Below are 14,623 nucleotides of genomic sequence, written 5' to 3' on the forward strand. Positions count from 1 at the left end.
CAGTGTTGTGTAGTTTTTTTTGTAGAGGTCTTTTACCTTCTTGGTTAAATTAATTCTAAGTATTGTAAATGGTGTTACCTTCTTGATTTATTTTCCACCTAGTTTGTGTATAGAAGTGCTACCGATTTTTGTGTGTTGATTTTGTAACCTGAAACTTTGCTGAATTAGTTTATCAGTACTAAGAGTTTTCTGGTAGAGTTGAAGTGGTGTCATTCCTCTAAGGTAATACTTGAGGTTCTTTGCCTCACACCAAGGAAATCAAGGACACAGACACACAAGGAGTGAAATTAAGATCAGAGGTTGCTGGGCATGGTGGCTCACGCCTGTAATTCCAGCACTTTTGGAGGCTGAGGCGAATGGATCACCTGAGATCAGGAGCTTGAGACCAGCCTGGCCATCAAGGTGAAACGCCGTCTCTACTAAAAATATAAAAAATTAGCTGGGCCTGGTGGCGGGCACCTGTAATCCCAGCCACTTCGGAGGCTGAGGCGGGAGAATTGCTTGAATCTGGGAGGCGGAGGTTGCAGTGAGCTGAGGTCGTGCCACTGCACCCCAGCCTGGGTGACAAGAGTGAAACTGCAACCCCAAAAAAGAGCCCAAAAAACTGCCCAAAAAAGAGCAGAGGTTTAATAGGTGAAAGAAAGAGAAAACCTTTCTCTCCTGCAGAGAGAGAGGGGCTCTGGAGTGGGTCTTCTAGTTCTGTGGTGAAATGCATGGGGTTTTATAGACAAGCTTAAGGAGGTGGTGTCTGATTTACATAGAGCCCAAAAGATTGATCTGACCAGGTGTGCCATTTACATAGTGAAGAAGCTGGCTGCCCTACCTTAATCTTTTATTATGCAGATGGGTTCTCTACTTGGCTAGTGCCATGTTGCCTGTTCCTTTACTGTACACGTGGTTGAAAAAGAAAAGGGAAGATGTAGCCTCCATGTTGAACATGCCTGGCCCCCACCTAGCCTTCACCTAGTGGCACGGTTTCGGCATTCACCGGTGTAAGCTTCCAGCTTTCTTATCTCTGTCTGCAGCTCAATTTCACAGGCTGCTCTTTGTTAGAAAAATAATGATTTTGGAGCTGCTTTTTGTTAAAAAGGAAGGCTTGCTGAGGACTCTCTTACCCTCACTATCTACCTAAATAATTTCTTTCTAGTTCTTGTATAAGAGTCTTAAGGTTTTTCTCTGTATCATGTCATCTACAAACAGGGACACTTTGACTTCTTCTGTTTCAATTTGGATGTCTTTTATTTCTTCTGTTGCCTAATTGCCCTGGCCATGGACTTACAGTGCTATGTTAAATAATTGTGGTGAGAATGGGCATCCTTGTCTTGTTCCAATTCTTAGAAGAAAGGCTTTTAGCTTTTCCTATTCAGTATGATGTTAGCTGTGGTTTTGTCACATATGGCCTTTATTATTTTCAGGTACATTCCTTCCTAAATAAAGGTATTTATTTATTTCCTTCCTAAATTAGGTAATTCCTATGTAAATACCTAATTGAAGTTTTTATCTTGATGAGATGTTGAATTCTGTTGAATGCTTTTGCTGCATCTATTGAGAGGATTGTATGGTTTTTGTCCTTCTATTGATGTGATATTTGATGTTTATTAATTTATGTGGGTTGAACCATCCTTGTAGCCCTTGGATAAATCCTTCTTGGTCATGGTGTGTATTGTTCTGATATTGTTGGATTCATTTTGCTAGTATTTTGTTGAGCATTGTTGCATATGTTCATCAGAGATATTGGCCTCTAGGTTTTTTTTTTTTTTGAATGTCCTGGTCTGGTTTTGCTATCAGTGTTATGCTGAGAGCCCCATAGAATGAGTTAAGAAAATCCCCTCTCCTTCAGTTCTTTGAAATAATTTGAGAAGGATTGGTTTTAATTATTTTTGAAAGGTTTAGTAGAATTCAGCAGTGAAGCCATCTGGTCCTGGACTTTTCTTTGTTGTGAGACTTTTCATCATTCATTCAAAATCATGAATTTTGTTGGTATTTTCAAGTTTTCTATTTCTTTTTGGTTCAATTTCTAGGTTGCACATGTACAGAAATGTATTCATTTCCTGTAAGTTTTCAATTTCTTGGAATATAGTTGTTTATAGTAGTCTCTAATGACCCTTTATGTTTCTGTGTTATTTTAATGTCTCCTGAATTTTCACTTCTGATTTTATTTATTTGGGTCCTCTCTTTTTCTTGTTTAGTCTAGCAAATGGTTTATCAGTTTTCTTTATTTTTTGAACAAGACCGACATTTTGTGTCATTGATCTTCTGTATTATTTTAGTCCTGATTTCATTTCAATAAAGATCATGATTGCCATGATCTTTATTTTTTTCCTTCTTCTAATTTGGATTTGGTTTTTTCTTACTTTGCTAATTCTTTGTGATGCACCATTAGGGTGTTTATTTGAAATCATTCTGTTTTTTTTTTGATGTAGACATTTATTACTATAAACTTCCCTCTCAATACTCCTTTTGCTATATCCTTTAGGCTTTAGTATGTTGCGTTTCTGTTTTCAGCAGTCTTAATATTTAAATTTCATTCTTAATTTCTTTCTTCACCCAGTGTTGAGGACTATATTGTTTAATTTCCATTTATTCACATTGTTTTGAGTGTTCCTCTTTTTACTAATGTCTAGTTTTATTCCATTGTGGTCATGTAAGATATGTATGATTTTGATTTTTAAAAATTTGTTGATATTTGTTTTGTGTCCTACCATATATAGTCATTCCTGGAGAATGTTCCACATGCTGATGAAAAGTATGTGTATTCTTCAGTACAGTGTTCTGTAAATATCTGTTAGGTCCATTTGGTTTATGCTGCAGTTTAAATCTGATGTTTCTTTGCTGATTTTCTGTCTAGATCATCTGTCCAATGCTGAGAGCATGGTGTTGAAGTCGCCAAGTATTATTGTTTTGGGGCATATTTCTCTTTTGATATCTAATAATATTTTCCTTATGTATCTAAGTGCTCCAGCATTGGGTGCATGTATATTTACAATTTATAGTCTCTTACTGAATTAATCCCTTTCTTATTGTATAATATGCTTCTTTATCTCTCTTACAGCTTTTAAGTTAAAGTCTGCTTTGTCTGATATAAGTGTAGCTACTTCTGTTCACTTTTGCTTTCTGTTTGCATGGAATATCTTTTTTCATCCCTTCACTTTTAGTCTATATATGTCTTTCCAGGTGAGGTAAGTTTCTTGTATGCAGCATATTGTTAGTTATTTTTAAAAAAAATACCCTCAGACGGTCTATATCTCTTAAGTAAGGGAATTCATTTACTTTCAAGGTTATTATTGGAAGGTGAGAATTATTCCTGTCAATGTATTGGTTGTTTTCTGGTTTTCATACATCTTTTCTTCCTTTGTATATCCTTTCTATCCTTTGTTCCTTTCTTCCTCTCTTATTGTTTATTTTTGTAGTTACATGGCTTTCTGTAGCGATATGGTTTTATTTCTTTCTCTTTGTCCTTAGTGAAAGAATGAGTTTTATAATTTTGTATGTGTTCATGATGGTGGTTATCATGTTTTCCATTCTAGTTGTTAGGCTCCTTTGAGCATTTATTGTAAGGCTAGTCTATTGGTGATTAATTTCATTCGATTTTGTCTGTGGAAGATATTATTTCTCCTTAATTTCTGAAGGATAGCTTTACTGGGTATAATATTTGTGGTTGACAGTTTTTTTTGTTTTCTTCTCAATAGTTTGAATATATCATTCCATTCCTCTTGGCCTTTATGGTTTCTGCTAAGAAATTCACTATTGCTGAAATGGGGATTTTCCTATATCTGACTTTATGCTTTTCTGTTGCTGCTTTTAGAATTCTTTCTTTGTGTTTGATTGTTGATGATTTGAGTATTGTGTGCATTGGAGAGGACCTGTATAGGCTGAATCTATTTGGTGTTCTTTAAGCTTCCTCAACCTGGATGTCCATTTCTTTCTGAAGACTTGGGAAGTTTTCAAGTGATTTATTAAATATTTCTAGACACCTGTTCCCTTCTGTTCTCTTTTGTAGTGCCTATAATACAAATAGGTTTTCACTAAATGTTTCTTGTAAATGCTGTAGGCCTTCCTCATTCCATATTCTATTTTATTTTTGTTGCCTGTGTTATTTGCTTTTAAGTCCAGTGATTCTTCTAGCTGGGCATGGTGGTGTGAACCTGTAGTCCTAGCTGCTTGGGACGCTGAGCTAGGAGGATCGCTTGTAAGCCCAGGAGACTGAGGCTAGCCTAGGCAACATAGCAAGATCCCATCTCTGTTAAAAAAGAAGAAAGAGTAATTATTTTTTCTGCTTAGTCAAGTCTGTGGTTGAAGCTCTCTGTTGCATTTTTAAAGTTTTATTCATTGACTTCTTCAGATCTAGGATTTATTTTGTTCTTTTTTTCTGTTATCTCTGTTGTTGAATTTTTCTTTCAAATTATAAATTGTTTTCCTTATTTTGTTGAATTGTCTATCTGTATTCTCCTATATCTCACTGAAGTTCCTTAAGATTATTTTGAATTTTCTTTCTGATATTTCATATGTTTACTTATGTTGGGTTCTATTACTGGAGAAATATTGTTTTCCCTTGGGGATATCATTTTTTTTTTGCTTTTTCATGTTTGATGTATTCCTACATTTTATGTAGGAATTCCTACATAAAATTCTTCCAATTTTATGGAGTAGGTTTTGTATGGAAAGAATTATTAGTATGAATGGGTCTTGGGGTATTAGTTCAATGGGGTGTATTGGTATTGGTTCTAGGTAGATGAAGTAGTGTAGTCTCCATGTAGTTTCTTCAGCTATAGTCCACACTAGTGACATAGTAGTGACATTTTCAAGTGTCTTGGTAGCCTTTGCAAAGAGAGTTTGTAGCAGTGGTGGTGTGGCTTTATTGGAGAGTGTGCTCACCTTGCTGTTTCTCAGATTATGGGCATGTGAGTACACACAGTGGGTAGGGCAACTTGCATTCTGGCTTGCTGGAGTTGAGGACACAGGACTCTCACTCTGGGAGCATAGGCATGCAGTCACTTGGCTGACCTGGGGGCTTGCCTGCCAGGAACAACCTATGAGATTGTTTTTCAAGCTTAAGATGTGAGTGTATAGCTGCTCAGTTGGCCCGGAAAGATTTTTTCTAGAGTTGGCCTTTGGGACTGTTTTTCAGGCCCAGGAGCCAGGTTCAAGGCTGCTTGGCTGTCCTGGGGGCTTGCTTGCCAGGAACAACCCACAGGGCTATTTCTTAATCCCAGGATGCAGGTGCATTGCTGCTTGGCTGGCTTGGGGGAATATCTGCTGGGAATGCCTCATGGGGTCGTGTCTCAGGCCCAGGATATGCTTATATGGCTTCCTGGCAAGCCTGTGGGTGTGCCTGCCAGGGGTGGTCTGTAGAGGTGTTTCTCCAGTGCTGGATGTGGACTCATGGCTGGTTGTATTGCATGGAGGCATGCCCAACAGTGGCAGCCTGTGGAACTGTTTCTAGGCTCTGATTGCCAGTGCAAGGCTTTTAGGCAGGCCAAGGGCCTGCCTGGAGAGGTTGCAATGTGGCTGTTTCTCAGGCCCTGAGTGCAGGCATGTAGCCGCTCCTTTGGCCTAGGGGCGTATTAGCTGCACAGAGGCTCAAGGGCCTCTCCTGCTTGGGGGAGGGCATGCAATGGTTTGACTGGCTCGGCTGGCTCAAGGACCACATTGTCCTGTGTGGGACTGCCAGAACATTCCTTTGGCTCAGAAGTGCAGTGGTGGGGATTGGTTTCCCTGCTGTGTAGGACCAGAGTCACTGCCAGTCTTGGACCTAGGCTCCATTCAGCTGGGGTTGTGGCATTCAGCCGCCTGTGTGGGCTTGGTGGAATGAAAATGAACTGCAGTACTGGAGAGGTGCAGAGGCTACTGGACACTTGAGCAAGGTACACTTCAGAGGTGGCTCTGGTCTCAAGATGGCACCATGCTGCAGCATCTTGGCTCGCAGGGCTTGAGTAGGGAATGAGAAGTACACACCTTGTATTCTTAATTGAGGGCAATGCAGCTGAGGGAATTCCTGGCAGCTTTCTAAACTGGGCTCAGAGCTTGTAAGGACTGTGGGATTCTTCTGTAGTAAGGATTGTAGGTGTTTTTGATAGCAATGGGGGCTGGTGGGGATCTTCTCCTTACCTATTCCCTATAACAGGAAGTCACTGCTGATCCTAAACAGATCCAATCCAGGTGGAGAAGACAGGGCAAAGGCTGGGTGCCTCCATGCTGCCTTTCTGGACTTCCATTCACCACAGGTCCATCTCCACTCCCCCACTGCACTCCAACACTCTCCCTTCGACACTCCAGTCAAAGCGTAGCTCTTTATTCATTGTCTCAATCCTCTCTTGTGGAAGGGATGAGCACCAGGTGTCTCTAGTCAGACATCTTGCTGACATCACTCCTGAAATTTTTGTATGGACACTAAGTCCACTGTTACTGCCAACCCTAATTTTTGTGATGAAATATATTAATATTAGCATGTATATTTCTCATGAGTATCAATAATGGATAATCTAATTTCTATCCCCAGTTTCTGTCTATACAGCCAAAGCCCTCCTCCCCATTAATAAAACTGATGAATTAATTATATCCTTTGGCTTTTATAAATATTAAAATATTTTGAAGTAGATATTTCAATATGGTACTTTTTGGCCTTATAAGTTTTTTTTATGTCTGGGATTAATAGGGTAAAGAAAAACTATACTAATCATATTTATATGAACAGTTGATTCAGTAAACTACTTTTCTGTGAACTGTAGCTATTTTTCTGTGAAGGATAGACCAGTAGTTATTCATTTAGTATACATTTATTACTTTCAGTGTACTTGGCAATCTACTGCTTTCTGAGATTACAGAGATCAAAAGACAATTGCTGTTCTCAAAGAGCTTAGTGGAGAGAGAGAGAAACACAATTCTACTGAAATGTGATAATTGCAATGATAGATGCACACAGGGTGCTATATGAAGATAAAGGGTAGGCATCTAACCAGTAATGTGGACCTAAGAATAATTTCCTAGAGTAGTGCCCTAGCTATGTCTTACAGGATTCGGAGTTGGCCAGCACATGAAAATATTGGTAAAGAGGCCAGAGAAATGCCTGTCTTTTCTCTTAACTTGTCTTGAGAGCTACTAGCTTAATGGCTAGAGGATAAGATATATGAGGTAGCATGTAGGAGAGACCTATCAGTTTTATAATATTTTTGAAGAATGTGACAAGGTGTATTTGTAAAGTTTTATTTTTAGCATATGGGACAAACAACATAAGTTAAAATCTGTTTATATTCTTGTGATGCCAGGAGCTTTATTTCTTTTACTACAAAAAATAAGGTACAATTACCGTCCGGGCGCGGTGGCTGACGCCTGTAATCCCAGCACTTTGGGGGGCCGAGGCAGGCGGATCACGAGGTCAGGAGTTCGAGACCATCCTGGCTAACACGATGAAACCCCGTGTCTACTTAAAAAAATACAAAAAAATTAGCCAGGCATGGTGGCGGGCGCCTGTAGTCCCAGCTACTCAGGAGGCCGAGGCAGGAGAATGGCGTGAACCCGGGAGGCGGAGCCTGCAGTGAGCCCAAGATTGAGATCGCGCCACTGCACTTCAGCCTGGGCGACAGAGTGAGACTCCGTCTTAAAAAAAAAGAAAAGGGACAATTACCAATGAACATGTGAAAATTAGTTCTCACTACCACTTATGCAGAGCTTATTATTGGCAGATTCAAATTCCCTGATATTTAGAAAGTACTGGTATTTGATATTAGAACTCTGTTGTTTTCTTTCTTGCTTAAGACATATTATTTTTAGTTCTTACAATATAACCTTGAAATGTGCTTTTTTGAGATTGCATATTTCAAGATTGTTATGTTAGTGTTCATTTTTTCTTCCCTATTATTATAAATAATAATGATTGAACTAATAATTATTTTGAATGTGTGATGAACTTAGACTTGATAAGTTCATTATGCATTCAAAAGTTCCATTTGCTAAGGAATATGATGCTAACTAGCATGCCCTGTAAATGAAGAATGTTTTGCTTTATCAGAAAGCTGAACTTTAGCAAGATTTCAAAGGTGGAGACTTCTGCAAGGTGACATTCAATTATGCATATCTTTATATAAAATGAATTCTGAGTCATTACAGTTGTATAAACTGAAGATAACCCTTTTTTGGCAAATAAAGATTGACAAATTCATGCACTTTATAGAGATATCTTGGGTCAAATGATCATTTACTTATCGGAAATGGCTAATGAAATGTTACAGTGATTTATGGTGTGCTGCAGTAAATTTTCATAATATAGTTATTTATCTTACATAAGATAATGAACTGCCTGTCCAGTTCATTTACTGAGTAATAGTTACTTTAAATGTTTTATCAGCAGCTTCATTTTTCTGTTTTCCTCCTCTTCCTCTCAGATTTTTATCATGATGAGTTAGGGAGTAATATTTCATTTTAAATGACTTGTCTTGACTATAGATAGTTCAGCGATATAGGCAGAATTGCTGTCATGTGAAACACAGTTGTTAATCTGAAATATCTATGTTGAATTGACTCCTGCTGTTATTATCAAGAGCTGTAAGAATGTTATAAGTTTTTGCTTATTAAAATACTTTTCACAATAGTATATGAAATATATGCTGATCACAATGTGAAGCAGCATTTGTATTTTTATAATTAGAAACATTATTTATTAAGTACCATCTTTGTTTTAGGTACCATGCTGATGATGGAAGATAACAATTTTTGTTCTAATGAATTTTGTTTAGCAAAATTTACTGATTACCTACTATGTGTACAGTACTTGGGCAATACGAGATCTATTGTCATAACAAGAATTTATAAGATATTTAAATTTTATCCAAGAAACATTTGTTGAGTGTTTACTATGTGAAATTTATTGTATTTGTACTCTGCACACATTTCTAGGTGTGGCTATCTTTTAAGATCTCTAGGACCATATGCACATCATAATTAGAATAAATACTGGATATAAATATCTTATTTCTATGTTGTTAATGTCTAATGTGGAGAAACATTTTTCTCTATCCTGGTACACCATAATGTTAAAAAAAAAAGAACAATGTGGAGTTTTGAAATCATTTCACATTGTAATATAATATTGGTAGCTTAGTAGTTTGGAAAATAAATCTATTATATATATTAAAATGGAGGTGTTTAGAACCTAAAAAAATTTTTAAAGATTAGTAAGTTGGATCATGAATATATCATTTTTAAATATAAGAAGAACATTTTAAAATTGAGTAATTATTAAGGTTATAAATATGGTAAAGATTTTTATTTCAAGTTAATTTTGAAATATTACAGCATTAAGAATAGTTATGTAGTATTTGTCAATCTTAGTTAAATTTTAGGCACAAGCATCAGATTTTATTACTTTTGTTTTTTATTAATAAAATTATATGACATTAATTTATCCAAAAATCATATAGAAGTCCAAATTTATTTGTAGACGTCTGAGCTAAGAGAGAGGCAGTTATTCTTCTGTAAGTCTTTTTGCTAGGTCTTGTTATGAAGTCTTCACGCAGACTCTATATATTGTTTGTTGATTTTATTTTCTATTTTCACAATGCAGATAATGGCAATTTATCTTTAGAGTCTTAATCCTATAACTGATTACATTGATAGTAGTAATAGTAATAGAAGCAGCAGCAGCAATAACAATATGCTAAGTTTTTAAATAATCCTGCCTTATCAGGAAACTGAGGTTCATGAAGGCTAAATAAATGATGCCAATCATGTAGCTAAACATAAAACCTGTGTTTTAAAAATAGTGTTCTATTCTACATCATCCTCCAAAATATGCTGTAATTGTTAGTTATTCTTAGTATTAAAACTCATTAGAAAGGCAGTTTTATATATTTTCAAATATAATTTTTAATGATAATGAACTATTTGCTAAGGAATATGCCATATTTTTACATCTAACTTTCTTTGAATGCCCCTTTTCCTGTTGTTTACAGAAAGTATCACCTTGGGTAGGCTTGCGCAAGATCAATATATCCTATTGGGGATGGGAAGACATGTCTCCTTTTACAAACACAACACTACAGTGGCTTCCTGGCGAACCCAATGATTCTGGGTTTTGTGCATATCTAGAAAGGGCCGCCGTGGCAGGCTTGAAAGCTAATCCTTGTACATCTATGGCAAATGGCCTTGTCTGTGAAAAACCTGTTGGTAAGTAGTCCAGTAAATTAGCATTCCTTTAAAAGTATGTTTCCCACCCATCTTCTCATTCCTTCCTTCTAGAGTGTAGTCTGATTCTCTGATATTTATGTAAATTTTATTTTTATACACATTCTTCCCCACTTACTATTAGTGATCTCAGCATTAACTTGTGAAAATAACATCATATTATTATTTTATGCAATCTTTGTTGGTTCAAATAGTGAGATTATGAACATTTGGTTGTAGTTACTTATAGCAATAATCTATTCTTAATTCATTAATGTCTTTTACTTTTATCATGATAGTGTTTGGGAAGAAGATTTGCTTTTAAGATTAATGGCTAATTGGGACTCCTTTTACTCTTGTAGACATATTATTTCAGTTATCAAGTAAAAAGAAACATTTTTGTTACATCTTCTGAAATGGATTTTTGTTAAGAAAGGAATATTGAATTCTTTTCTTTTAAATCTTATATTTTTATCGTGGTAAAATATACTTAAAATTTACCATTTGAACCATTGTAAATGTATTTTAATGCCAACTCAATGACATCAAATACTTTGACACTGTTGTGCTAACATCATCACCATTTATCTCCAGAACTTTTTCATTTTGCAAAACTAAAAATCTGTACCCATTAAACAATAACTCTCCATTTCCTCTACCCCACCCCCTACAGTCCCTAGCAACTACTATTCTACTTTCTGTCTCTATGAATTTACTACTTCAGGTAACTCATATGGTGGAATCATACAGTATATGTGCTTTGTGACTGGCTTATTCCCTTAGCATAATGTCTTTAGGGTTTAACCAAGTTGTAGGATATATGAGAATTTCCTTCCTTTTTAAGGTTGACCAATATTACATTATATGTAAATACTACATTTTGTTCATCCATTCATTTATCAATGGATACTTGCCTTGCTTCTAACTTTTGGCTATTGTGAGTAATGCTGCTGTGAATGTGGGTGTATGAATAACTGTTCAGCTTCTTGCTTTCACTTCTTTGGGGTATATATATATATAGCCAGAAGCAGAATTGCAAAATAATGTGGCAGTTCTGTTTTTCACATTCCCACCAGCAGTGCACAAAGGTTTCAATTTCTTTCCATCCTTGCCAATATTTATTTCCTATTATTTTTAAATAATGGCCATCCTAAAGGCTGTGATAAATATTGTATCTTGTGTATCTTGTGTAATATTTTATGATAAGCTGTATTTTTATTCTTTGTTTATATCAAAGACATGTTCACTTATGGGACATTTACTTTGTAAGATGTGGAATGCTATGGAAAACATTGTGACTGGGAAAAAATTGTGGCTGGGAAAATAAACAGTGCTGGTATACAAACTAGGTCATAGATTACATTACTACTTATAATATTTAAAATTATACGACTTTATATACTTTGTAAAGAATTAAAAATTTCAAAGGAGTTATACATTTTCAAATTTAATAAAAATTTTAAGAAGTATTGATATATCGTCTTTGTTTTTATTTACCTCATCATATTATAATGCCACCGTTGGCTTAATTGAAACATGCCCTGAACAGCAAAGCAAAGAAAACCCATACAATTATGTTAACATGAAGTTTAAAATGAAATTATTGTATTTGTTTATTTATTCCAGTTAGTCCAAATCAAAATGCGAGGCCATGCAAAAAGCCATGCTCTCTAAGGACATCATGTTCCAACTGTACAAGCAATGGCATGGAGTGTATGTGGTGCAGCAGTACGAAACGATGTGTTGACTCTAATGCCTATATCATCTCTTTTCCATATGGACAATGTCTAGAGTGGCAAACTGCCACCTGCTCCCGTAAGTATTTATCTAGAGTGACTTTTCACTTGACAGCAACATAAATTACTTTTCTGTGATGTAAAGAAGAATTAAATATTTGAAGAAGTTTCAAAAAATGAGAAAAAATATTGTTACGGCTACTTTTGAAACCAACTGGTACTGTTAACCTCTGATTTTTATTATATCATCATTTTGCATTCCACTAAGTATCTTACCCTAAATATTAACATATTGCCACATATGTACAGCCTCTTTTCCCTGAACTGTGTGTATGTTGCAGACAGCGTAACACTTCATCAGAGTGTTCACCTCAAACATCACAGATTGCTTTGGTGAGCCTTTTTAGTGTCTTTTAATTTAGTGCAGTTCCCATAGCTTTTCCTTATATGACTTTGATATTTTTGAATAACCTGTACCAATTGTTTTGGAGGTTTCTCAATTTGGATTTGTCTAATTTTTCCCTCATGATTAGATTCAGGAAAGCATGTGGGGGCAAGAATATTTTATTAATGTTGGTATATCTGCTACAAGTATAGAATGCACAGTCTTGAAATCACATAGAGTTATGTCAGCAGGGCAGTACTGGGCTTGCTATGAGTTGTACTTCAGGAGAAAGATCTTGCCCCTTGCTGGTCTCTCATGTTTTCTAAGGACTATAGGATAAGGCTGCACCTGAATCAATATTTAATACTGGGTACTATGTGGTGAGAGTGGCCTTGCTTACAAACACAAATGGCATCAAAATATAGCTGCCAAAGGAATTGCATAATGCTACTGGTAGCACTTGTGAGCCTTGTAGGAACTTGAGACCATGTGAAACTCTTTCTGCTTGGGAGAAGAAAGTAACGATCTTAGCTAGCTTCTTCATAGCAGAGAATATGGTTTATCTTTCCACAATCCACTCTTTGACACTGAATGCTCATCAAAAATATGCCTTTTCACCTGAATTAATTGATATGTTCATATTTGGAACAAAAAAGTAGAAAGTTTTATTTACTCCTGCTGCTCTCATGACCTGTTTCTCAATGTTGGTTGCGTTCATTCATATCCCACTCATTGGTATCTGTCCCTCTTGTAATTAATACAGACTTTATGTCTTTTTTTTTGAATAATATACTTTTCAGGGGCCCAGTAGTTACCATTCTTCCACCATAGAAAGCCACAGAATCACCTGGATTGGTATCCAGGTTTTTTTTTTTTTTTTTTTTTTTGAGATGGAGTCTCACTCTGTAGCCCAGGCTGGAGTGCAGTGGCCTAATTTCAGCTCACTGCAACCTCCACCTCCCTGGTTCAAGTGATTCTCTTGCCTTAGCCTCCCGAGTAGCTGGGACTACAGGCATGTGCCACCATGCCCGGCTAATTTTTGTACTTTTTTTAGAGATGGGGTTTCACTGTTGGCCAGGCTGATCTTGAACTCCTGACCTCATGATCCACCCAGCTTGGCCTCCCAAAGTGCTGGGATTACAGGCGTGAGCCACCGTGCCTGGCCGGAATCCAAGTTTATGTCCATTGAGGATGCTTTGATTTGAACAAAGCAAAATATCAGTTACTTGGTAAAGTCCAAACAGACAAATAAAATGAGAAGTTCTTTTGCTTCTTTTTCAATTCCCTTCTTCTCAACATCTGAGTGTCCAGGAAGCTCACAAAGAAAAAAGGAGCAAGAGTCCTTAGATTTTTTTCTTCCAATACTTTAACCTGCAGTAAACAGGATTTGAAATGAGTGAATCTAATTAACATGTTGGTGTGTTTGTTCCAGGTTCCAAAGGAAGTGTAGTTACAGTGTATCTATTAAACTCAGGAATATGTTGTGGTTGAAATGTATTCAATGAGATAGGGAAAGCAACGGTTTCCCTCTCTATACAGGAATTCTCTCCAGGGGATCTTTATCCCGATTCTAATTCCTTTCTCCTAACAGCCCTAAGTTCTCCACTATCATCGTCTCTCTTCTTTTGTCATATTTGAAACTTTTAAAGGTCAAAGGTCCATTTTAGGTTTTGGCATCAGTCCACTAGTTTCCCTCTGGCCCTTTCTCTCCAGGAAACAGCCACTTGGAGTTTTCCTAGGAGTGTAGGCCATACATAACACAGCTTGTTTCTATAACTTTCCTAAGTATCTTCAGGACTTTCTTATTAGATCATTGACTTTCTTGCAGTCCCTCCATAGGAGCAGCCACTGGCAGCCTGACTGATGAAAATACAAACAACTATCCCAGCAGCAATATTTATTTTCTGCCCGTCCACTCTTCCTTCCCTCCTTTTGAGCTTGCTTGTTTTTCCTCTGAGAGGCAACCCATTCTAGTTAGCAGTTATAGTAATGACATGGCTCCAATGAGTGGAGGAACACCAGGGCTCTTGTCTCACGTTGAGTTAGATTAAACAATATGGACACACGTGGAGTGGTTTTAAGGAGCGGAGAGTTTATTAGGCAAGAAAGAAAAGAGAAGGCAGAAGGAAGAGGTTCGCACTTACAGAGACAGAGGGATGGGGGCTCCACAGCCGAAAGAGGAAACTCCAAGTGTGGTGCATACCAGGCAGGTATATGTAGAGGCTGGAGGAGGGGGCGTCTGATTTGCATAGGGCTTAGGGGATTGGTTTGACCAGGCATTCATTCAGGTAGCCCTCGGAAAAAAACTGGCCTTCCCACCCTAGCCTTTTAATATGCAAATGCA

General features: G+C 37.0%; 1 protein-coding gene across 3 annotated transcripts in view; it reads left to right on the forward strand.

Moving 5' to 3' along the window:
- Positions 1-14,623, forward strand: part of ATRNL1 (attractin like 1) — an 839,395-nt gene that overhangs the window by 194,024 nt on the left and 630,748 nt on the right. For all 3 annotated transcript variants that reach the window (XM_054503866.2, XM_063670302.1, XM_063670303.1), the window contains exons 16-17: positions 9,948-10,161; positions 11,785-11,973. In XM_054503866.2, the coding sequence (XP_054359841.1) occupies positions 9,948-10,161; positions 11,785-11,973 (403 nt within the window). The remainder of the gene's footprint in view (positions 1-9,947; positions 10,162-11,784; positions 11,974-14,623) is intronic.

Source organism: Pongo pygmaeus, chromosome 8, assembly GCF_028885625.2.
Source record: "Pongo pygmaeus isolate AG05252 chromosome 8, NHGRI_mPonPyg2-v2.0_pri, whole genome shotgun sequence".
NCBI classification, from domain to species: domain Eukaryota; kingdom Metazoa; phylum Chordata; class Mammalia; order Primates; family Hominidae; genus Pongo; species Pongo pygmaeus.